General features: G+C 33.0%; 2 protein-coding genes across 9 annotated transcripts in view; both read right to left on the bottom strand.

Moving 5' to 3' along the window:
* Positions 1-13,577: 13,577 nt before the first annotated feature.
* Positions 13,578-20,929, bottom strand: LOC110030091 (serine/threonine-protein kinase Aurora-3). 6 transcript variants are annotated; one of them, XM_020732653.1, is made up of 7 exons: positions 20,500-20,929; positions 20,165-20,407; positions 19,973-20,068; positions 15,152-15,372; positions 14,422-14,494; positions 14,191-14,328; positions 13,578-13,931 (listed from the first exon to the last, which is right to left on the bottom strand). In XM_020732653.1, the coding sequence occupies exons 1-6, from the start codon at positions 20,593-20,595 to the stop codon at positions 14,227-14,229; spliced, it is 831 nt and encodes a 276-aa protein (XP_020588312.1). In that variant the 5' UTR covers positions 20,596-20,929; the 3' UTR covers positions 13,578-13,931; positions 14,191-14,226. The 6 variants fall into 6 exon arrangements, with proteins under 6 accessions (XP_020588312.1, XP_020588311.1, XP_020588310.1 ...); XM_020732652.1 differs by having other exon boundaries at positions 14,209-14,328; XM_020732651.1 differs by lacking the exon at positions 13,578-13,931 and having other exon boundaries at positions 13,942-14,328.
* Positions 20,930-22,569: 1,640 nt separating this feature from the next.
* LOC110030090 (cell differentiation protein RCD1 homolog) overlaps positions 22,570-25,714 on the bottom strand; it is a 53,758-nt gene continuing 50,613 nt past the window's right edge. For all 3 annotated transcript variants that reach the window (XM_020732647.1, XM_020732650.1, XM_020732648.1), the window contains one exon: positions 22,570-22,915. In XM_020732647.1, coding sequence (XP_020588306.1) covers positions 22,805-22,915 — 111 coding nt within the window. In that variant the 3' untranslated portion in view covers positions 22,570-22,804. The remainder of the gene's footprint in view (positions 22,916-25,714) is intronic.

Genomic DNA, 25,714 nt, shown 5'->3' with positions numbered 1-25,714 from the left:
GCCTCTAAACCACCCTCCTAGGTTATGCCTTTACGACCTCTAAACCTATTTTTATCGTTGACTAGTTTCGACTGGCTAGCCACACCCTTGACCATACCCTGTCCACTTTATCTGGCTTGGTTGAGATTTTCTTTTAGTCTTCTCTTGGGATGTCACCTCAACTGCCAGGAGTCTTTCTTTTGAGGATGCTGCCAACAAGTGCAATGTGCCTCAATGGCGCATCACACTTGTTGGGGATCCTTTCTTGGCATCATTTTTTGATGTAACGAGTGTAGGGTGTCCAATCGAGCACTAAGGAATGTTGTTTGATGCACGTGTTGACTCCTGTAGCGCGAGACATCCACTTCGGACCTTTAGGCACATGTTGAGAGGGGGCACGTAGCCAAGATCATTTTGCTAGGCTTTGAATTTTGCTTAAGTGAAGGTCGCTCGACATTCTACACGTCAGATGACTCCAATCAAGTCAACAAATGTTATGTATCGCGTCATGCAGGAAATTGACTCGAATTGGCCTAATCATCGAAAAAGTGGGCTGAACAACCCTGGATGGAGAAACAGACTGCGCTAGTGTGTCTGGAATGTCGATTTTACCTATGGAGGACATTCATTTCAAAACTATGGCGCGTTTGGGATAAAAATGCACGACATGATGATTATTAAATTAATAATAATAATTATTATTATTATTATGATATTATTATTATATTATCCTTTCTAAAAGCATCGCATCCCACCCTCTCCCCAATTTTTTTCACGACTCCTTCGGACCGACATCTCCCGTTCGCGAAACACTAACTGACTCCCATCCCTGCTCCAAATTTGCCAGCCAATGGTGACCACCACCAGGCTTTGGCCTCATCTCCTCACGTCGGTGAGCCCTCTCCTTTTCTTCTCTTCAGCCGAGACTCTCTCCTCGCGTCGACAGAACCCTCTAGCACACAAGCTCCTTCTCGGTCGACGCCGCCGCCGGCGAGCCTCGCCGGCCTACCCTTAACTGCCTGTGCCCCTTCCTCATGCTAGTGAGCCTGGTTTCCACCCTTCCCGACCTCCTTTTGGTATTCCCGCACATAGAGGTCAAAAATCTCTTTTTTTTCTCCTCCTCTTTCGACACTGCTCCTTCCCGAGTCCATGGAGGTAGATGAATGGAAGGGCTTGGGGCTTTTCATGAGACGATGCCATGACTCTTAGAGTTCCCGTGATCTCCTCCGATAAGATCGGCACCTTTCGCTCGTCGGAGTGGTGTCCTCTCGTAGGTATGTTTTGGTTATATGATTATATGCCAAAATTAATTATTTTCAGGTATTTTGCATACCTCACTGATTCTTCTCTCTCTTACCTTCATTGACTCTTTCGGTGTTCCATGCATTTGTACAATGTACAACGTCGAGCGGACCGGAGCATCGTCAGGGTTTGCTAGAAATGTGGGTTCTTCTTCAGCATTAAGAGTACGCATCTGCAACCGTCACAGTAGTGAGATATCCCACTCCTAGTTGACCCTAGGTTTTAGTGGTGTCTAGGCATGTGGATTCGATCGCCTACGCTGGGTGCGTGCACAGGCATGAGCCGGCTCGTCAACGTGCCTATGCGATTGATCATCGATTTTATAGAGCGAGCCTTTAGGTTAGGATTTTTCCTACGTGGCCAAACCCCCTCCATAGAGCCGAGTGTCTCCCCTTTGTTGTGAGCCTTAGCACAAGTCCCAATGGGTCGGAGTCCCTCACTCGCCTTGATTTGGGTCCCCCAGCTTTACTTGGAGAAGTTGGGAGGTCTAACTTGGCAAAGCAAGAGAAGCTTTGTAGCTGTCTCGCTTTGCAAAGTCTGGAGGAGTTCGCAAAATAGGAAAAGCTTTGTAGCTAGTCTATTTTGTGACGTCGTAGAGAGTTTCTCTCTCGAAGATCCGGGGAGAAACTCCCCACATTTCCTCACCAGAGCAAGAGGCGGCGATATCGCATATCCAAGGGTCTAAACCTTAGGTTTCCGAGGTAAGGTCGTTAGTACGAGTCTGGTTTGCTATCTTCATGTTGGTTTGATGCATATTGCATTTTTTCTTGGTGCATGTTGCATTTCACTTCGCTTCCACCCGTCACCATGGTCTGGTGAGCATTTCACTTCGCTTCGATCGGCTGCCCCGGCCTGGTGAGCATCTTACTTTGCTCCAACCGACTACCCCGGCCAGACGAGAATTTCACTTTGCTCCGATCGTCTGCCCTAGCCCGCTGAGCGTCTCACTTTTGGTTAGACCAACCACCCAAATTCGATCGATTGATCACTTGCATGGTTGTTTGCTTTTGCATTATATTGCTTGTTTGTCTTCTTGCATGTTACATCTTGTATGTGTTAGCTTGTATGATCATTATCATTTTCTTGTGTTGCATTTCTTAAGGTCACTGCCTTACCGACATACCCTATTTTCGGGCTGCTGCTCTCACGGCATGCCCACCCTTGGGTCACTACCTTACTGGTATACCCTCTTTTCGGGGTGCTGCCATCACAATATGCTCTCACGGCATGCCCACCCTTGGGTCACTACCTTACCGGTATACCCTCTTTTTGGGCTGATGTCATCACAGTATGCCTACTTTCGAGTCACTGCCTTACTGGCATACCTTCTTTTTGGCTCCCTTTTGTCATGGTATGCCCACCTTCGGGTCACTGCTTTATCGGTATAACCTCTTTTCAGGCTGCTGTCATCACGGTATACCCCCTTTTTTGGGACCCTGCCGCCACGACATGCCCATTCTTACGAGTCACCACCTTCACGGCATACTCTTTATCACTACTTATATGTTTTGATTTGCTTGCATTTGCATTTGCATATTTGCATGGATAGCAAGCTATGCTCGTTAGGAGATTGACCCTGTGTTGTTTGCGATGCCTTAACGAGCATTGATTGTTGGGTTGATTCTGGTGAGCAATGCGAGTTATCTTTGGGATTGACAAGAGTATGACTGTATTAAAGATCTAATAAATCTAACTCGTTTCACCGCTCTTGGTGACACCCTTTAAATCCTTCGAATCTTTAGGATGGGGCTGATATGGCAACCCCGCCAAAGTCATACTTTACATAGACTTACCCCGCACTTAGATACTAGGTTGATCTACTTTTTGTTAGATAGTGTGCTAGGCTAGGATTTAGGGTGCTAGGTGTCTTTTTGATGTCTGACTATTGTTCTCTACTGGATTGGTTGCCCTAGCCAGACTTCTTTCTTTTGCATTGTGCTTCTGGTGTGACTGCATGCTGCATATGTATGATAGTGTGTTAGGGCGTTCTTCTGTAGGGAGCCATGCTTATTTATATGCACACACACAGTTACCACCATGGGGAGAGCATGTGATGATTTCTGACCCTTTTTTTTGCAGGTGCTATTTAGCTCCCCCATTTTTAATGCATGGTTCATTATACATTATTTGCATGTGAGCTTTTCCGCTGACACTTGTTTTCATGTAGGATGATTTAGGTTACTCCGTGGACCCCGTGTGCTGATTAGTCGCCACCCATTTGAGATGTGAGAGACACACTCTCTGCCCGATGGCTTAGCGTGGGCTTTGAAGCATCGAGACTGCTCCCACACGGAATAACCTCCCTTTAATTACCTATACCCAAGGTTTATGATAATATGAAGTGAAACTCTTTTTATCCCCCAATATGTAATTAACCAGTAGGAACACGTTTTTCTGGGAGTGCTTTTGACCCCATAACAGATACATACACCTGACTCTATGGTTATGGATAGTCTACGTAGATACTTCTTTCACGGATATTGGTTTAAGGTGCCTCCACCCGACCTTGTTTGGGCGGACATTCTTGACCTATCCTTGCGAGACCGCATGTAGACTCTCCTCGTTTTACTTTTTTTCTTGTTTGTCATTTTGTCGTATGTCACTTCTTATTCGGTTCCTTTCCTTTTTGAATCACTGATTTGATTCGGGAGGGAGATTTATTCGAATAATGGAAGTATATGACCATCGACAAGCTGGCGACTCCTAAAATAAAAACAAGAGAAAAATGAACGGAAACAGACGTCTTACGAGAGCACAGCTATTTTCTAAAATATACATTGAGATGGCTGACCTTAATACCCTAATAATGAAATCACTTAGGGAATATACCTAACCTTATGTCAAGAAAATTCATATGAGAAGTAATTACCCATTTGTTGAAACCAACACTTTTGAATTAGGACTTACCATAATCTAGATGGCTCAAAACAACTAGCTTGGGAGACTTTCTTTTGAGGATCCCAACCTTCACTTAGCCTATTTTCTTGAATTTTGTGCCACCTTCCAGTACAACTGTTTTCCGGTAATGTCGTTAGACTAAAAAATTTTTTTCCTTAACGAACAAAGCTAAAATATAGTTTAACTTACTTTCCTCAAGTTCAATCCCGACAATGGAATGACCTGGCCTAAAAATTTATGGTAAAATACTTTCCACCATAAAAAAAACTGCAAAACTTAGGAATGAAATTACCTCATTCCCCAAAATTGATGGAAAGCCTATTTGTGAGGCTTGGGAAATATTTAAGGAATTACTTAGGAGGTCCCACACCATGCCTTATCTAACTGGCTAATTCAAACTTTTTACAATGGATTGTTAGATTCTCTGAGATCCATAATAGATGATGATACATGAGGATCTTTGTTGTTTAAACCCTTTGATGAAGCCTACCAACTGATAGAGGAAATGACCACAAATAATTTTCAATGGCCTACTAAGAGAGTTGCACTCCAAAAGTTAGTCAGTGTACATGAGTTTGACATATTTGCTATCTTGGCAACCCAAGTCACGATGATTTCTAGGAAATTAGTAACCTAGGAATGAATTCAGCACAAGGACTTCCCCAATGATGGAATGATGCATGAACCGATGGTAGATCTAAACTTCTCTGCCACAGAAATAGTTAATGTCATAGAAAATAACAACTATAATCCCTATTTGAACACCTACAACCTAGTCTAGAGAAACAACCCAAATTTCTCATGGAACAATAACAACTAGTAATGAGAAAATCCTTAAAATAATAATGTAGGTTGTTGGCTAAACCAAGGAAACAATCTCTTGAGGCAACAATACCCATCAAGATTCTAAGCTAACTCCCATTCTGGCAAAAAGAATCACCTATCAAGGAGCTAGCTATTCAAATAGGGAACACCTTATAGAGTCAAGCTATAGCCATTAAAAATTAGAAACTCAATTGGGACAACTGACAAACTCAATGAACAATAGATCCCCATGAACACCGCCTACTAGCACTGAATTGAAATGGAGAGGAGGGGGAGCAAGCCATAAGGATGAGAATAACCCTGTGAAGTCTAACATAGGAAAAATTTCTTCTGCCATTCGAATTGACCCATCGCAAGACTTCCACCTAACCAATAAAGATTATAATAGTTTTACTATTCTCTATGCCATAGGAACTGAGTTTCACGGTAATGCACTTTATGACCTCGAAGCTAGTGTCAACCTCATGCCTCTTAACATTTTTGAACAACTTGGAAGAGGAGAGATTAAGCTATCAATTTGACACTTCAGTTAGTAGATCAATTTGTGGCTCATCCTCTGGGAATAATCAAAAGCCTGCCTGTCATTGTGGTTAGAATCACTTTCTTACTGGTTTTATGATCTTGGATCTAAAAGCTGATAAAGAGATGCATGTGATTTTAGGGAGACCCTTCTTAACCACTAGCAGGGATATTATTTGTGCATATGGTCAAATGGAGTTTTACTTAACCTTTTATCATTTCTCAAGACATTTCCTCTCTCCTAAAAAAGATTACAGAGTCCTACAAGAATATCTCTATTCTCTCAAAATTTTGTAGTTAACCCTTTTGTTTCCACTATGCAACGGTTAGAGGTCATAGCTTCACAAAAGAATTTAACATCTTAGTTGGCCAAAGTAGGAGTAAATGAAATTCAGAGATTAACCAACAATATAAATCCACGAAAGAACAAAAAAGCTACAAAAAAAAGCATCTCATAAGATCACTATAAAAACCACTATCAATACATCACAGAGAAATGAAAAAGAAGCCATGCATTTTTGAGAAAACTACGGGCACAGAATCCACGCAAATCTTCATTGCAAGACACAAAAGAAAGTTAAACTTAAAATAAATGTTTGTCCTCTCCACAAGAGCAGTACATCTCCATCTCATACAAGAACTCTCTCAAAACGACCAAGAACAAAAGTGGAAAACTCAGCCCTTAAAATGTTTCAACCCAAGGAGAGGAAGAAGATCTCAGGGAAGGAGAATCTTGCCTCTTTCTTTGCCTCCAACCATCCTAGATGTCTCCTCTTCCTTCAAAATTCCTAAGGAACAGTTTTATATCAAAATCCATGAATTTGGTAAGAAATATCTTTCTAAAATGATTTACCGCTTCATTGGCATGGTCACACCAAAAAGTGGTGGGGTCCGCCTAGCTTCTAAATCGGGTGACATGGTCACACTCGATCTCAGCTTGATCATGCTGCACGTCACTGCTTTCGATCACTTGGCATGGTTACGCCTCTTCCAAGCATGGTTACGCCACTTTAGGCCACTTTTACATTTATTTTTCTCTTTTTAAAATGCTCATATTCAACACATATAACATGCATAACATCAACAAAAACCTTTCTCATAAATTTGTGATAAATTAGTAAAAATAGCATGTAAAATGCAAAATAAAATGTATGTGAAATCACGTAATTAATGTATGTCAACAGTGGCACTACATAAGTAGCACAATAATGCTACATGACTAGCACTGTAGTGACATGTCATGAATGCTTTGCTGTTGGAACTTGTAACATAATAAATACACATAATTTTTTATTTTTCTAAGAAATTAGGAATAAAACAAAATAATCTTATGAAATAAGATAAATCTTAAGTTGCATGTAAAGCTGATTTTAGTGTCCTCGGTTTGACAATGCCAAAATTTAATTATGAAGAACTAATTTTATGGCTTCTTTATAACACACTATACTTCCTCCTATATAAAGCCCAAGTATTTGTCCATTTACTTTGAAAACATGGACATTTCTTTTATCCTCAAATTATATTGCTCTATGTGAATAGATTTCAACCATAATAAATTATATGATCACCTAGATTTCAGCTTCTCAAGAGATAGTTTTAATCTAAAATAAATTAGTAAAACCTCTTATCTCGGTTCAAATTATTTCTTTATAAGCTTTTGATCATAACACCTCTTAAATTTGTATTTATATAACTTTGTATATTTATAGACTTACAATATTCTTTCTTTATTAGCTCATTTAATTATAGTAATTATTTTTCTATGTAGTCTTTATGATTATAATTTAACTCTTTAATAGCTCGATAAACCTTATGCTCTAGTTCAACATGTAAGTGACAAGCCTTTCCAAAAATAATGCTATAGTGAAAAATTACAAAAAGTGATCCTATAAGCCCTAAAGACATCTTCTAACTTTAAAGTAATCCTTTTTATTTGGTTTGATCATTTCTTGTAAATTATTTTTCATCTCCACATTAGAAATTTCAGCTTGGTCACTAATTCTAGGGTGATATGTAATGAAAATCATCTACTTCCAAATTTAAATACTACTAGTCATATCTCTTATTGCAAAAGTAATTTTCTCCATCACCAATAATAACCATAGGCATTTCAAATATGGTAACAATATTTTTCTTCAAGAAAATAATAACTATTTTAGAATCATTCCTAAGTAAATCCACCCATACAATCTAATTTGAGGCATAATCTACTACGATCAAAATGTATTAATTTGCTTAAGGTGAAAAGACCCATAAATTCTAATCCCATACATAAAATTTTCAATTTTTTAAAAATGTAATTCATGGGTTTTTTATTCTTCCTATTAATATTGCTTACTCTAAAACACCTATCATAATTTTTAATATTTTCATTAACATCCCTAAAAATTATAGGCTAATAAAATCATGATTTTATGATCTTAGATGTCGTTCTAAAATCTCTAAAAGCCCATCATAAGCAAGCCATTGCACTGCCTATACTCCACTTCTTTTAGGGGGATACATCTCCTAATAATTTGGTCCTTATACTTTCTAAACAAATACAAGTCATCCCAAAAATAAATATAGTCATCATGAATAAAATTTTTCTTTGACTATAAGATATCTCATATCATAAAATACCACTAAAAATAAAATTCAGAATGTTAGCATACCAAGAAATTTTTTGCTCAACCAATGTGAACAACTATTCATAAAAAAAACCGTTAATGAAATTATCATTAAAAATAGTTTTTTTCCTAATATAATCTGGACAAATGATTTAACACTTGATTTTTAATATCATTTTTTATCTGATTTCTACATTAAATTCTTGCAACAATAAAAATCCATCCAATAAGTTATGTTTTAGCATCTTTCTTTATTATAAGATATTTGATAGTATAATGATCAATATAAATAATAGTTGTGGTATCTATCAAGCAGGACCTAACTTATTAAATATAAATACTATTAGTAACAATTTTTTTTCTTTTGTTATGAAATAATTAATTTCGGCATCCTTTTATAATTTTTTTTAAGATAATGAATTACATGAAATAGTTTGTCTATCATTTGCCACAGGATAACTCCAATTGAAAAATCACTTACTTTACATAATAGCTCGAATGGGTAATTCTAATTAGGTGAAACTATAATAGGTGCAATGGTTAGTTTACATTTCGAAAGTTCAAATGCTTCTAAGTACTCCTAATCAAATTCAAAAGGTATATCCTTCTCTAATTAATGATATAATGACTTATTTACTTTAGAAATGTCCTTAAAAGGAATCATTTATAAAGTTCTATATACCATAAGAAACTCTCTAATTTTTTTGATACTAGGTGATAGATTTCTTATAGCTTGAATTTTTACCTCAAACAACAAAGAAAAATTTTTCTTAAGTTATTTTATTCAATTTTTTATAGTATATATAGATTCTTCAACTAGTTACTTTCTTAGTGGAAATTGAATTCTTATTTTTTACCATATTCAAACCACCTTCCTTTTGATACACATTATATTAGACTCACCCAAGCACTATATGAAATGAGATAGATAGTTTCAAAGCATAAGTATTTTCTTCTTCACCACTTCTTTCTTCATAGAATTTAATCTTCTCTAAGCATCCACTTTTGACTGTTGATTATCTTCCAAGAAAAAAATTATGCATATAAAGGTAAGTGCTAATTCCTCTTATATCCATAATTATCTAACCAAATTTTTTCTAAGATTCTTCAATACTCTCATCAACTTTTTTTCTTGTTTTTCATCAAACTCAAAAGATATTATTATGTGTAAATTTGATGACTCACCACAGAAAAAAAACATACCTAAAGTGTTTTGAGAGTGTATTTAATTTCAAAATAGGTGCCTCTACAGTCATTAATTTAAATAGTTTGGTTATATTAGACTATCTAATAGTTTAAATCCTTCTCTAAAGGTCTTGGGCGCAGGTTCTAAAATAAATAAAATTTATTCTTGTTTCCATCTACATCATCAGTAGTCCAAATTGATTTATAGGGTCTAACTCTACATATAATAAAGTTGGTCTCTCATCCACCCATCCATCAAATAAAGTCTAATGTATTAGTCATAACAATGATCATTGATGACTTGCATAGATCTTAAAATATTAAAATAAGGTCTACCTAAGATGCTTAAAATTTCTTTATTTCCTCCATATATAGAATTATAAAATTAGTAGGGAAGATGCACTTATCTAATTTTACCAAAACATCCCCTATACCCCTCGTAAGATATGTGAGTGAACGGTCTACTAGTTGAAGGGTGATCCCTTTTCTTTTATATACTTCTGCTTCTGACTCCACTGATAAGAACTAAATGTAAGTTTCCTTACAACAGAAGCCAAAAACTTGATCCCTATCTGGTACGATAGTATTATAATGTTGGTGCAGTTAGATTTTTTATTTTCTTTATTTATATTTCTTTCTTTACAACGATGTCAAATACTGGACTCTGAAGCAAGTAAGAGTGCAACTTTTATATTTAAATATTGGGATACTACGCAAGTATATGTATCGTTATCAAGTAATATAGGACTTTTTGATTAAACCCTAAAATATCGAACACAGGGAGAACTATTAATTCATAAGAAGAAATTAGATAATAAAGTCTACTTTGAAAAAAAATCTTACTCAAACTATAAATACTATGGTAGGAATGAAAGTTTGATTCTTGAAAGTTTGATTCTTTTTGTAGTTTGATTCTTTTTGTTAATTTTGATAATTGAAAATAAAGTAAACAACTAACAAAATTTAACTAGATTTTTGTAAGATTAAAACATTACAAATAAAATATTTTTTCCTTATCATGAATCAGTAACAAGTATAGGGATTATATTGTGAAAGTATTTAAATTGTGTTGTGTCAAATAAGAGCAATATTATTTTTTTCCCTTACTAGAGATGCTATAAAGAACATTGGCTAATCTAAAGTTGAATAATCTTGAAGACGGGCCAGATAGAGAAGATACTAGCTCTCACTCTTAAATTTTCTCTTCTCTCTTCACCTTGGGGCTAACCTCTCGTATCAAGACCTAAAACAATAGACTGAATTGGGGACTTTAGTTTGTTACTCTAAAATCCTTTAACTCTACACCATTTAAAGTTTATTTCCCTATTTATTTGCATTCAACCATATGAATCACATTCTCATCCATACAATCTCATGTGATTCTATCATTAGTTGACTGAGATAATACCATCACGAATCTTACACGTTCTCACAACAAATTTTAACATCTCAATTGGTCAAATCAATAAGTAAATGAAGTGTAAGGATTAAATCATCACAACTTATTCCAACATTATAGATCAATACTTCACATAACTTCAATTCAACATTCAATTACTTATCATTTTAAGGAAAAGGAAAAAGAAAAAGAAAACTACTCAAAATTCATGGAGAAAACACAACAACAATTAAGTTTAAAAGTAGAAATCATGTAAAAACACAAGAAGTCTAAATTAAAACCAAATGCAATCAAAAAAATAAAAACTTATCTCAAATTCCTCTCCACCAAACTCTTGAAGTTCCTTTGAATCTCTTTCTTTCTCTTACAATCCTCCTTAGGTCTAGTCTCCCAACCCTAGAGGGTTAAAATATCTCTATTTCACTAACAAACTACAATAAATTCTTACTTAGAATTATCTAATCACGTTCTCCTTCACTAAGAATGATAAAAGTGAGAAGAAGCCCTAAATAAAATCTTATAACTCCTTACTTTCTAATCTCTAAAAGTGTCCTAAGTCTTCTGTATCTCTTCAATTTAATCCAAGTCCTCCTTTTTATATTTCTCCAAAAGGTACTTTGGTGTCTCTTCAAAATGTGTCCACATTCAATGAATCTTCCAAAAGTTGCCTCTTTTCAAGACTCATTTCAATGTATTTTCGTGCCCATCAACTGTAATCCACGTTTACACCAAGATTTGCTTCAAAAACCCCTTCGAAATTCGTCTAAAATTCCTTGAATTTTCATCATAACTAACTGGCGCGCAAGCGCAAGGTCTTCGGCTCTTAGGTGCGACCTTCTATGTCTCCTGACGCTTAAGTGTCAGTCTTGGGTGCTTAGACGCCACAACTTAGTTGCTAAAAATATTTTGCACATTTTTTCACATTTTTGCTCCAAATTTGATCATTTTTCACTTCTTTAACCATATTTCATTCATTTACTTTGTACCTGAAAGACAAACACACAAATATCTTTCATTAAAGTGCAATATCCTCAAAATAAGTATAAAAATGTGTACATAAATGCTATATATTTTAGGTGTATCGAAGGGTTACAATAATGAGGGGTACTTCTCTCAACCCCAATCTCAACGACATAAAATTTTTACTGGTAACTATATTACACAGTCTTATTGAAAAACTTCCCCAGTTATGTATGTAATCTTAAAACTACTTATATTCTTAAGTTTTTGTGGGATTTTCCTTCGTATAATTGAACTACATACTTTTATTAAGGTTACAATTTTAAGTTCACTTACTTTATAGTATCTATTAAATATTTTTTTCATGAACTTAATATAACTAGACATCTATTCAAAAATTTTAATAAATGAAATATTTATAGTCAACTTCTTGAACAATTCCTAAAATCTAGAAATTTGCTCATTCAAATTTAGTTTTGGAGACTCTAAGAAAAAGTTAATGATGGTCTATTTCAATTACCTTCCCAATCGATCATTTTTCTTTTAGCCTTCTACAGGCTGTTCAACAAGTTTATCCAATCTATTTAGGTTATTCTCTCTTTTCATTATCTCTAACTAACTCTCATAGCACATTTTTGCTCCTCAACTAGATTGCCTTACAATTTTCTTTCCTTTTGTCTTTAGGGTTCACCATTATGTTGCTTGATAAAATCATTTACGATATATTAAGCAATGAATTAGCTAACAGCACTAATTGATTTTCAATATTTCTCATAGCTACTAATTGATTTTCATTACTTCTTATAGCTACAACTTGACTTTATAATTGTTTTCCCATTTGGAAACATGTTCTTTCAAAAAAAAATGGGAAACAACAGTCTAAAATTAAGATACTTAGTGTGAATGTGAAAATAATTTTATTGTCTTATATTATCTTCATGTAAATAAGCTAAATCATGTTTTCCAAATTAAGCTTGTGAGATTTTATTAAAAATTAAAAAGGATGAATTTTGATAGTGACTATAAGTTTTCATAAAATAGTATTTATATTTATATATATATTATTTTCTTTTATTGAGAAAGTTGGTGGGTGAGTGTAGAACCTGTTGGCCTTAAAAGCAGGAGATTATCCAGCAGAAGTTGGTATAGGAAGCTTCTCCACATAATATAATGTCATGCATCAAAAGTGCTGACCAATGCTCCAACCATACCAAACAAAAATTTATTGTTTTTGATTGCTCTAATTATTTCTATTTATTTATTTTCCAGCACATATTGTTATTTGTGGGATGTTATCTTTAAAATATCAAATTAATTTTTTAAATTTTTAATATTTTAAATTAGCACAATAAAACCTCTTTTTGGACAAGTGTAAAAATTTAAATACATCATTCTTATATTTTTTTTTTCTAACTTTTTATAATCATTCAGATGTTAATAATTTTTTTTGTCACTATATTTAATAATGAACTAAAAGTGTTAAAGAGTTGAGTCAACTCAACCACCTCTGCTCGAGCTTGATTTATTTTATCAAGCACAAACTTAAGTCTATGAATTCGAGCCAGCTCACAAGTTATCTTGTTTATTTTAAAAGAAAAAAAATCAAATTAATCTAATATAATATTATAATAAAATGACAAATAAAATGAACAATTTAAAAAACAATAAGAAATCATTGATATATAATATAAAATATATATATTTTTTAAAATATTTTTTATACTTTAGATATAAGATCTTATTTAAAGATAAAATACAATAAGAACCGGCTCACTGGCCAACATGTCGAGTCAAGGCTAGCTTAAGCTTGGCTTGTTAACTCATCGAGCTCAATCCACGAGCCACTTATCAAGTCCAGCTCAAGCCAGCTGAACAAATAACTCTCAATACAATCACCCAAGTAAAAATTTATATATAAGTGGTTGCCTTATGATTGTTTTCATATAATGAAATAAAATTTGTTTCCATGTTCTCATGTTATTTTCCCATGGAAAAGCTGTTTCCTCCTTATAGCCAAATCAAAGAGAAAAACAGTAATAATAACAATAATAATAAAACAAGCTTACTGATAATCCTAAGAACAGGTAGACTCATCCTGATCTGCCTCTCTTAAGAATTTATATTTAGTAAGTAGGCTAAACTCCTCCCCAATCCCTTCTAGTCTCAGAAATCTCTAGCAAAAATGGGGTTGAAGAAAGCAATAGTGAGAAAACACTAAAACATAGAACCACATAATGCATTAGACCTACCACCAACTGCATCAAATCCAAAAGCTGGTGAAGTTAACAGAGAACATATTGCTGCTAGAAAATGGAAGCATGCAACTATCTGTTATCATTAGTAGTTAGGAAGATTTACGTAAATGCCGCACAATTTTTATGTATTTATATATTTAACACCTAAAGTTTGATTTTTAAAGTTATATCACATGGTTAAAATGGCATGTTTCACCTTTTAAAGATTTGAGTTTTTGTAAATGTCAAAAAAGAAAAGTTTAGGTGTTAGATATGTTACTAAAAGTTGTGATATAATCTCCTGCTAATGTGATCTTCATTCTTTGGTACATCCTGAAGGATCTGCATTTTGAACTATCCATGGATGCTCCAGAATTTTCTGCGGCGAAAGCCTCTTTGATGAGTCCTTCACTAGAAGCTACAAGTATTTAGAAAAAGTTGAAGAAAAAAAAAAAGAGAGAAACTAATCCTTTGCAGTGGCCAAAAGCAAGTAGATAATATATGAGCTTACCTTGGAGATTAAATCCTTTGCTTCTGGAGAGACAGGAGGCGAAGAAGGAAATACAACATCAACCTTAAGAATCCTGTTATATTATAACATTCAAGAGTAAGATATACACAAATATTAGAAGCAATTTCGGGTCTGTTTAGGGCAGCTGCAGCTGTTTGAAGAAGCAGGTGTGAAACTACAGTAGAAGAAGTAACCGATTAAAAAGCTGCAGTAGTGTCTATGACAATTTTTTTTCTTTTTTTTTTTTGAAAAAATCACACCACAATTTTTTCAGTGTCTATGACAATTTTTTTTCTTTTTTTTTTTTTTTGAAAAAATCACACCACAATTTTTTAGCAGTCACTGTATTTAGCCATGATCGGTAATAAAATGCAACTTTCATCAATAGTTTTTTGAAAAAGCAGAAAAACACAATTTTACTAAACAGAAAAAACTTTGATGCCAACATCACTGTCACACTGTCATTTAGGATCATTTTTATTTTTTATTTATATTTTATTTTTTTATGCATCGATTTGAAATTAAACATGATTGATGCAAGAAGTTGTTTTTAAAAGCACACAAAATGCTTATGTTGTTTTGAGTGCTTTAAAAATAAATTCATTTATTTTTAATAATAATAAATAAAAACAAAGAAAAACATATTAACCAAATATCTTTAAAAACAGAAGAATAAACAAAAACAAAAATGATTTCAAAAAGACTAAATCTTCTAAGGATGGCAATGCACCTTTTGAAAGTATCATATTTATCCTCGGCTTCAAATGGTGGGAAACCATAGAGAAATTCATAGCAAAGAATGCCAAGCGTCCAATTATCAACAGTTTGATCATGCTCCTTATTCTGCACCATTTCTGGAGCAAGATAATCTATAGTACCACACATAGTTTGTCTCTTTGCATGCGCCTGTAGCTGTGCAGCCCATCCAAAATCTGCTATTTTCAGGCGGCCCTGAAGAATGTATCAATCTAATGAGCACGGTTGATAGGACAGAATTTTTGTTTTTGAATGAAGATGTAGGCAACTATTAAACGGTTGAAAATAGCCTTCGCTTTATTAGGATCACTCAGAAAAAATGATTAAATCATATGCACTAATCATAAAACGAATTCACTGTAAAATTAATATAGTTTTATCTTAAAGGATTTACTAGTTATGCTTAGTCCATGATTCATAAGAGCAAAAAATAAAATAAAGTAAAATAATAATGATAATAAAATAATCCACTTACGTATAAGAATATCATTGCAAAGTAATAAATTTATTCCATGATACAAGCGAAACAAACCAAGTTTTCAAATGTGTTCATAAGAACAATCCAATTGGAGACATGCTTAACAAGACCTTAATCAATTCATGGCAAATAATAAACCTGTTTATATACTTGAGACAATTTTTCTCCCAGTTGGAAAGTAGAAAAAAGCTTGCGTATCTGAATAACATAAGTTTTTTGAGGTGACATTTAGTCATCATTAAATTTTTTTTGCCAATGTAAGAAATGCATATTGAAAATACCATGAACAATAATGGAATCAAACCTTACGATGCAAATTAAAAGTTTGGGCTGTTAACGTTTCTATACAATGGAGAGTTAACATTCACAATCTTGATATAAATGCTAAATGGTTTTCTATCACTTCACTTCCTTGTACACCATCACCTATGTAAAGAGTAGGAAATTGAATAAAGTAGGAAGAATTTACAGGTTTTTATAGTATAATCCCTGCTACCTTCATCTATGAAGTAAACATAAAGCTTTACAAAATTATGAAGTCCAGGTGGGATCAAATATGAGACAGCAGAAAGCACTTAATCTTATGATCTATTAAACAATTTTTTAAGTTGACAAATTTTTATGAAACTGTCGCAACTATCAAAGTATTAAATAATAAGGCTCAATATCACAGGAATGTCTCCAGCACGCAGTACATTTACTTTCCAACGGTTTTAATGATTTGCAAAATATAAAAGAGCCGCCAAGGAACCACAAAGTATACTGCATAGAAATCAAAATATACATTAAAAACAACATAAAATATAAACAACCACTTATCCAACATATAACGGTATCTCACCGCCCATAAGAAAACAATACAAAATGAAAACTAAAATCACATCACAACCTGGTACCTATCAGTTATAATTCTCATCCTGTAAGCTAAATTCCTCATGTCAGACATATCAATCTACAGTTATTCTTGAAAAAAAAAAAATTCAAGAGTAAATTTTCACGATTTAGTGAGCAATTACAACATTCTTATGCATTAAATTCATATGCAAATGATATGCATGAATGACCAAAAGATATGTAATTCTTTAATCAAACTGTAAGATTTTATTTTAAATTTAATCATTCTTGTTTCAATTTAAGTAATTATTTTTTTAACCCATTTAATAAGTCATATCAGAATTACCGTAATAGACAAATGTATCCTCAAAATTATACCCATAAGTACCCTCAAAATTTTACATGTGAATGTACACTTTTATCATTTTCATTTCATTTTTTATGCATGGGTAGATCACATCCCCTTTTAATAACATCTGAGGATAATCCTAAATGTCTTAATCCCTAACATTTCATTTCATTTCCTTTAAATTATTTCATTTTATAACATTGAACGTTCATTTTCTCTTTTTCAATTTCATTTATTTCAATAGTTCTTAAGCTTACAACATGCACACGTGATGCAACATTCATATAATTATTAAAACAGTTATCTGAAGCATAAAGGCAAGTTTTTATTCAACTAAACAATAATTTTATACATATAATAAAATAATTACTCACCTTTAATGTCACAAGGTTCTTCTTCTACCTCCAATCTGAACTTCTAAAGCTTAAATCCTATTTAATGAAATCTATAATTAATATTTTGATACACAATATGTATATTAGATTCATTAATTAAAAATAAATAACCTTCAAAATTAGAGAGAGTCGTCTTAAATGGTTTGGTCACATTAAATTAAACGTCGACCTTAAACGTCGACCATCTGATGATCTGATTAGAAGACTAGATGTTTTAGATTCGACTTATGTTAAGAACAACAAAGGTAGATCTAGGATGACTTGGGCATATTGTATAAAAAATGATCTTAATTTATTAGAATTAAATGAAATATGACACTAAATAGGAAGCAATGAAGAAAAAGGACTCATGTAGTTGACCCCACTTAGTGGGATAAAGGTTTTGTTGTTGTCGTTGTTGTTGTGTCTCGATCACTTTTGCACAGATATTAACCTCTATCTCTCTCTAATTTGGAACTCTAATAGCTTCTATCTTGATATCAAATGCACTTACAATTAACATTTAAAGAATAAACTTAAATATATATAATATTTTTATCAAGTAATCTAATTAAAATATTAAACTCACCTTTGAGCTTCGGTATGCTTTCCTTTGGTGTCCTTCCTTTGCACGTGAGGCTCGACTCGTCTCCTACCCGCACCCACGAGCCTTCTCCTCCTCTTCCTCTGCACAACTAGGGTACAACATCGTTTCCTCCTTTGGCAAGGCTCGACATCGAAGCTCAGGTAAAAGAAGAAACACGACTCCTCTCATTCTTCCTCTTCTCCTTCTCCTTCTCCTTCCTCCCATCTTCCTTCACTCACGGACAACTTGCCTGGGCTCGACAGTGGCGTCAGATGCAAAGCTCCTCAATGAAGTTGCAAGTTAATGCTAGAAACGATCACGCCTTCCTTCTCCCTTCCCTGCAGTTTCACCTCTTCTCCTACTAAGCCCCTCAATGAAGTTGCAAGTTAATGCTACTAACGATCACGCCTCACTCTCTCGTACTTCGTTTCACTTTCTCACTAAATATGAACGAAAGAAGTCTCCCCTGAACTTCTAATAATTGAACAATTATACTTCAATTTGATTTTTATTTTTTATTTTATTTAAAAGATATTACACTCTCCCCTTACTCTTGGTCTTGGGTAGTATTTCTATTCTATCATCTTTCCTTAGGGTTGTGTACACATTCCCTTAGGGGTTGTTTTGGATCACTTTTCTTTTCTGTTTTTTATTTTTTATTTCAAAAAACATAAAATAAAAACAAAAAAAATGTTTGTTTATTATTTTTCTAAATGTTTTTTCTTCATTTTAAACAATCGTGTTTTTGTTCTTCAAAAATACAAAACAAGAAAAACTATTTTTTTGTGTTTTCAAAACAACTCCCATCTTCTCGACATCTACACCGATGCCTTCTTCGATGTCGATGCCTTATTTGACGTCAATGCCTTGAATGACATCCCTTGACCTGCTTTAAGATTTGTGTAGCGATCAATTAACATTTATTAGATGATGATTTGAATGATGCGTATGAATCTAAAAGGTGTGCAGAATTTATGAGTTATTATATTATTCTTGTTTTAATTTTTTATATTTAAAAATCAAACAATCATAAGTGTTACCGAAAATATTTTTGTTTTAAACTTAAATTAAAACAAAATAAAAAATAAACTAAAAACAAAAAGAAAAAAACAAAAAGTGATCACAAACAGCCAATTAGGTTCCATAATTGTCAAGAATCATTCCAATATATTTCCACTAAATTACATTTGAGAGTATACGAAAGCTAAGATAAAAGGAAAATTGATTGGAATAAAAAGATGTGGTAGTTTGGATGCCCATATTTTAAGACTCTGACTTTGTAGCCTTACGATTTGTGTCAAGGAAGAGAGTAAAGGGCTGGATTAAGTAGATTTGCATTACAACTTCAAAACTAGAAGAGTTGATAGCCCTTCCTCTCACACATACACACAAACACATACACGTAAATCTATTCCCACCAATGAAAGTAAGGTACACTTACTAATCTCCTTCCCACCCTTTCTTGAGCTCCTCTTTCTATTTTGTACAAATTTATTTGCAAAACTTCAATCATTCCTCTTGCATTTTACTAACTAATACTAAATGACAAATTATGAAGGAATAAAACAAACACCAAGATGCTCTATTTTGAATATATTTTCTAGATTATTCTTGTTTGATGAAAACCTTATTGGTTAATATTGGTAGAATAAGGATATATCTTTACAGCAAATAAGAGTTCAAAAACATAATAAAATTTACCCTAAATTTTATTTACATCAAAATTTTACCCTGTAATTTCATTTTTATATATATGACATGAAATTCTCTAGTGGATTCTAAACCCCATTCCTTAGGTAATTGCTAGGTTACCAAGTGATGTTTCAAAAAGATGGCAGGAAAAGGTGAACCCTAAACTTAATTTGCCTATGAAATTTACCGTAAAAATTATTTTTGGAAATATAACATGATTTATAAATCCCATTCCTTAGATGAAGTGATGTACCTAAAAGATGGCATAAAAAAAAACCCTTCGAAATTAAACCTGAATAAAACTACTCTTTTGTAAGCAAATGCATCACATTAGTATGAATGGTCAAAATTCCATACAAAATACAATTATTTATAAGAACAACACAAAATGCCAAGCTGAGTCGCAGAGAAAATGAAATAAAAACCAACAAAAAGTTTTAGCAAAGTCAAAAATACGTAATAGGAAATTGAACACTTCATACCTCAAAATCTAGCAATAAATTCTCTGGCTTGATGTCTCTGTGTATCACATTATTTTCATGGCAGTAAGCCAACGCCTTCGCAAGGCTCGCCACATACTTGCACCAAACAATTCAAAAAACAATTAACGAAAAGAATATTGAAACGTAGCAGAAGCTCAAATGCAAACTAGGGTTTGAAACAAAGCAATCTACCGTGGCCGCACGCTTCTCGGAGAAGTGGTGCAAGTTCCTGAGCAGCTTGTAAAGCTCTCCCTGAGCGGCGTACTCCAGGACCAAGAAGATGCGGGTCTCGTCGTGGAACCAAGCGAACAGGCGGAGGACATTTGGGTGGTCAAGGCTGTGTTGGATCTCGATCTCTCGTCTAAGATGCTCGTGGAAATGATACTTTTCCAGCTTCTGCTTGAAAATGACCTTTAGGGCTACGATATATCCGCTCTGGAGGAAGAAGACTAGCATTGTTGCTTCATTCTGGTGTTTTAGAAATCTTAAAAAGGGAAAAAGGGTGAATAAATTAGAAGCGGATTTGCCTGTTTCTCTCTAGCAAGATAGACTTTGCCAAACTTCCCTTCACCTATGAACCTTCCGATCTCAAATTCGTCAAGGAACCATTCTTCCTCGGCCATTTTGACGAGTAATTGAAGATCCGGTGTTGGGGAAACTTTAGGGCCTGTCTGGTAACGGATTTAGAGCAGGGAGGATATAGTAAATCCGGGATGGGCTATCGCGCGAAAAGGAAGATGTGGAGTTAACTTTCGGCAGGAAGAGAGGGGAAAGAGGAGAAAGATAAAAATTCGAGTCACTGTACACCGCGATCCCGTCGTTGCTGTACCGGTTATCTCTAATCGCAACTGTATCGTGAGGGTTTGGTCAAGAAGGAGAGAGCCGGAGAGGGGGAGTGAAGTAGGCGAGGGTTTGAGGAAGGATTTGTGCAGGGGAGAGCGGGAAAAAGGAGATAGGGTTGTGATTTTATTTTATTATTTAATAAATTAATAATTAATTAATTAACTAATTAATTATATTGAGATATACTTATTTAATATTTAATTAATGAATAAAAAATAATTTAAAATTCAAATAATTCTTAATTAATATAATTAATAATTAGTTAATTCAAAATTAATGTTGAATTATTATTTAATAAATAACTAGTTTAATGATTTGTAAATTAATAATCAATTACTATAGTAAATCATTAGTTATCAATTGGTATAGTTAGAACTACATTGAAATAGAATTTAATTAAATTTAATTATCATATTTTCTAATAATATAAAAAATAATAATTTGTTATGTTATTCTAACGAACATAACAAACTTTTAAATCTTACATAAATTGACAAACAACTTTATAGGATTTAATTGGATTTATGAAATCAATTGTCGAATAATTTTTGGGTTCCAACTTTTATTGAATTTATTGAATCTGAATTTATTGGATTTACTAAATCCTACAAACATAAATCTAATATATTGTCATATAACCGATCACACAGTGTATTAGTCGCCCCCACCCATTAAATATTAAAATGGGTAACTAGGACTTTGAGTTTTGATTTAATTTTTTTATAAATTTTAAAAAATATATTGAAGAATTTATTTCATAAAAAGGTGAAATAAAATTGTGGTTTTAATTTATAAATAAATTATGTAAAACTATTAGCTTTAATAAATTATATGAATTTGTTTTAAAATAATATTTAAAAAATTCAATATGATTAATAGAAAGAATGGCATAAAAATTAATAAATTAAAACAATCATCATGTCACAAAAAATTTTGAAATTTTAAATTCTCATGTTCTAGAGGCATGGGCATATAACACGACATCATGATCAATAACAGTGTCAACCAATCCAGACATCTCCGATTCAATTTTTAGATCTCAAGAAACATTTTTGACATTTCGGACTCAATTTTGTTATTTTGCCAGCATGATAGAACCTCGATAATTGATTTTGAGCAACTATATTTACTCTAAAAATTTGCAAAAGCTTTCACTCCAATTGGCAATTGACATGCAAATGGTAATGGCTAAAAGTATAATTGAGGATGTTTTATTAGAGGGGTGGTCTACATTGGTGTCCAAAGAAAGATTGCACTTCCTAATTTATACCAAATTGATATTTATGTAACATAAATTTTCAACAACTTGAGACATGTTGTTGGATGCTAAGAGCATCAAAGTTCGAAAATAAGGGGCAGCAAATAGGTTGCCAGAAAATTAGCTTGATGAAGCAAAAATCTCAACATATTTAAGGATTGGATAACTTCTAAAGTGAACTATTTCATCAAATTTATGATCAAATTAAATTTCTTGACAAGTTAAGTTCAACATCAAAAGCAATCCAATCTAAAAGATCGAACGAGCACCAATCAAGCATTTAAAGGATAAATACAAAATTTGAAACACCGATTAGAGAATCAAATGATGTTTAAATTTGACAAATTTATAGTCAAAATAGAGCGACTCGGCTTCATTTCATAAGATAAATGACTATAAATCACTCCATCAACATCTTTATCACAAACAAATGGCTGAGTGACAATCGACTGAAGAAAGTGATAAGAAATGCATCCGCAGCTAACACAGAAACAAGTGACATTAACAAATTGAATAACATTACTCTAGCATAAATATTCTGTGATGCAAATATCTTACATTAAACAAAAAGGGACTTCAATCCCAACATAACCCATGCGTATATTCTACATTGTCGGCAAGCAGCAACTCCTATTTGAGTGAGCAAAATCCTAAGAACATATTTTAAAATGGAATACAACAGACAATCCTGTATCTCACTTTGAGATGGCAAAAAATGAGAGGAGGATGGTTTAGTTTCCCAGCATGTGCTCAAGACCTCCAGGCTGAAGGGCAGAAACCAAGCTTCCTCCTGAAATATTATGCAGCAGCTGCTGGAGCCATCTTCTGGTTGCTGGGTCATCCTGAAAAGAGCATATAAAATGTTCACGAAATCAGCTTTTAGCTCAGAACTTGCAGGAGCTTTAATGTTTGAACACGAGGTTGTGATTGTCCTGATCATTCCTCAAGGATAATGATTTTTATGATATAATTGAAGCATTGTTGTCGATGAAACTACCGAAATTAATATTATGATAAAATTTTAAAATATAGGTATTCTCAATGGCAAATTAATGAAATTAGTTGATATTATGATTCATAGAAAGATTAATATCTTATGTATTTAAGAAACTAAATAAGTTGGAGAAAAGGCTAAGGAGAATGACAACTTAGGTTTTAAACTTTGGTATTCTGGTAAATGTCGCAATAGAAATAGTGTAGGTGTAATTATAGATAAGAGTTTGAAAAATAATGTTGCAAAAATTAATAGAGTTGGAGATAGAATTATAGCCCTTAAGATTATCATTGATACTAAGATTTTTAATATTACAAGTGCTTATGCTCCTCAAATAGGTTTAGAAATAGGGTCTAAAGATAATATCTGGAATGACTTAGTAGACTCAACACAAATGATACCTCTTGAAGAAAGAATTTTTATTAGAGGAGATTTAAATGGACATGTTAAATGGACATGTTATGGACATGTTGGTAGAGTAGTAGAAGATTTCAGAAATATTCATTGTGGCTACGGTTTTGGATTGACAAGTGAAACAGGTAGAGCTATTTTAGATTTTTTTTTAGTGTATGATTTTATTATTACTAATATTTTATTCAAGAAAATAGATGTTCAAGAAAATAGATAGAAAATAGATGAGCATCTTATTACTTATAAAAATGGATCTAATAAAACACAAATTGATTATTGTATTATGAGAAGAAGAGATCGTCCAGATTGTAAGGATTGCAAGGTCATTCCAAGTGAGGATTTAAGTACGCAACATCATTTATTAGTTCTAGATTTTAAGATGAAGAGTTGTAAAATAAAAAATACTATGACTTTTCATCGTAGAATTAGATGAGAGAACCTAAAAAACACAAATAAAATTATTTTTATGAGTAAAATTCAAGATTTCAAAATTTAGGATGTTCATGATGAAGCAAATGCTATATGAGATAAAACAACAAGCACTATTAAACAAGTAGCAAAATATGTAATTGGATAATAAAAAAAATCTATAAAGAAAAATAGTTGGTGATGGAATAATATTATGCAAGAAAAGATAAAATATAAGAAGTTATGTTATAAAAATTGGTTTAAATATAAAAGCTTAGAGAACTGGAAAAAATATCAAATGACCCGCAAAGAGTCCAAAAGAACAATCTGTGAAGCTAAAAATTTTACTTTTAATGATCTGTATAATATATTAGATACTAAGAAGAGTGAAAAATATATGTAAAAACTAGTCAAACAAAGATAGAAGAAAAGTAAACATTTAACTCAAGTAAAGTGTATTAAAGATAAAAATCAAAAAGTGTTTTTCTTAGAAAAAGATATTCAACATAGGTGGGTGAGTTATTTTGATAAATTTTTTAATAAATTTTCTGAAAATACGATTGACCTTAGCGATCTTAATATCACTAATAAAAATAAAACGTTTCAATTTTACCGTCGCATTAGTAAAAAAGAAATTGATGAGGCTTTAAAGAAAACCAAGGGTGGAAAGTCTGTAGGACCAGATGATATCCTAATTGAAGTATGAAAATTTTAGGAGATTTGCGAGTTTCTTGGCTTACTAAACTTTTTAATAATATTTTAAAAATTAAAAAGATGCATGAGGATTGGAGGAACAGTATTTCGGTCCCCATTTTTACGAATAAAGGGGATGCACAAAAGGGGATGAAAGAGGATGCAAAAGAGTGTGCAAATTATGGAGGAATTAAGTTGATGTGTCATACTTTAAAATTATGAGAGAGGGTAATTGAACATAGGTTAAGACATATCACAAAGATTTCTCATAATCAATTTAGATGTTTGATGGAAAAGTTCAGAAATAATAAAGAGAATCTACACCTGATTTTTATTGATTTAGAAAAAGCTTACGATAAAGTTCTAAAAGATATCCTTTCGAGAGTTTTTGAGAAGAAAGGTGTTGATATGACTTATATTTAAGTCATTAAAGATATGTAAACTAGATTTGTTACTTGTGTTCGAATTGAAGGAAGATTGACCAAATATTTTCCTATTTTTGTTGGATTACATCAGGGATCGGCTTTAAGCCCATATCTTTTTGCTTTAGTTATGGATGGTCTTATTGGACATTTACAGGAGGATGTACCTTCTTGTATGTTTTTTGCTGATGATATCCTTCTCGTTGATAAACGAGAGAAAAAACCCAAGAAGAACATGAATTATGGAGGTCTACATTGGAGTCTAAAGGCCTTCATTTGAGTAGAACTAAAACTGAATACATGGAATGTAATTTTAGTAGTAGTAGTAATAACATGGAATGTAATTTTAGTAGTAGTAGTAGTTCTAGTGACAGAAGTGTAATTTTGGGTGATCAAATTATTAAAAGGTGTGAACAATTTAGATATCTCGGGTCTATTGTTCAAAGCGATGGTGATATAGATGGGGATGTTAATAGTAGAATTCAAGTTGGTTGGTTGAAGTGGAGGAATGCTTACGGCTTTTTGTGTGATAGAAAAGTACTGCTTAGACTGAAAGAAAAATTTTATAAGATGGTGGTGAGTTGCAATGCTCTATGGCGTTGAATGTTGTTTTTGTATAATACTAAGTTAAGTGTCGCCGAGATGAGAATGACTAGGTAGATAAGTGGCTTTACACTTAGAGACAAAATGCGAAATGAATATATCCGTGATAG

Source organism: Phalaenopsis equestris, unplaced genomic scaffold (genome assembly GCF_001263595.1).
Source record: "Phalaenopsis equestris unplaced genomic scaffold, ASM126359v1 Scaffold000654, whole genome shotgun sequence".
Classification (NCBI taxonomy): domain Eukaryota; kingdom Viridiplantae; phylum Streptophyta; class Magnoliopsida; order Asparagales; family Orchidaceae; genus Phalaenopsis; species Phalaenopsis equestris.
Note: the sequence above shows the minus strand (reverse complement) of the source record. Positions and strands in the feature narration are given on the sequence as shown.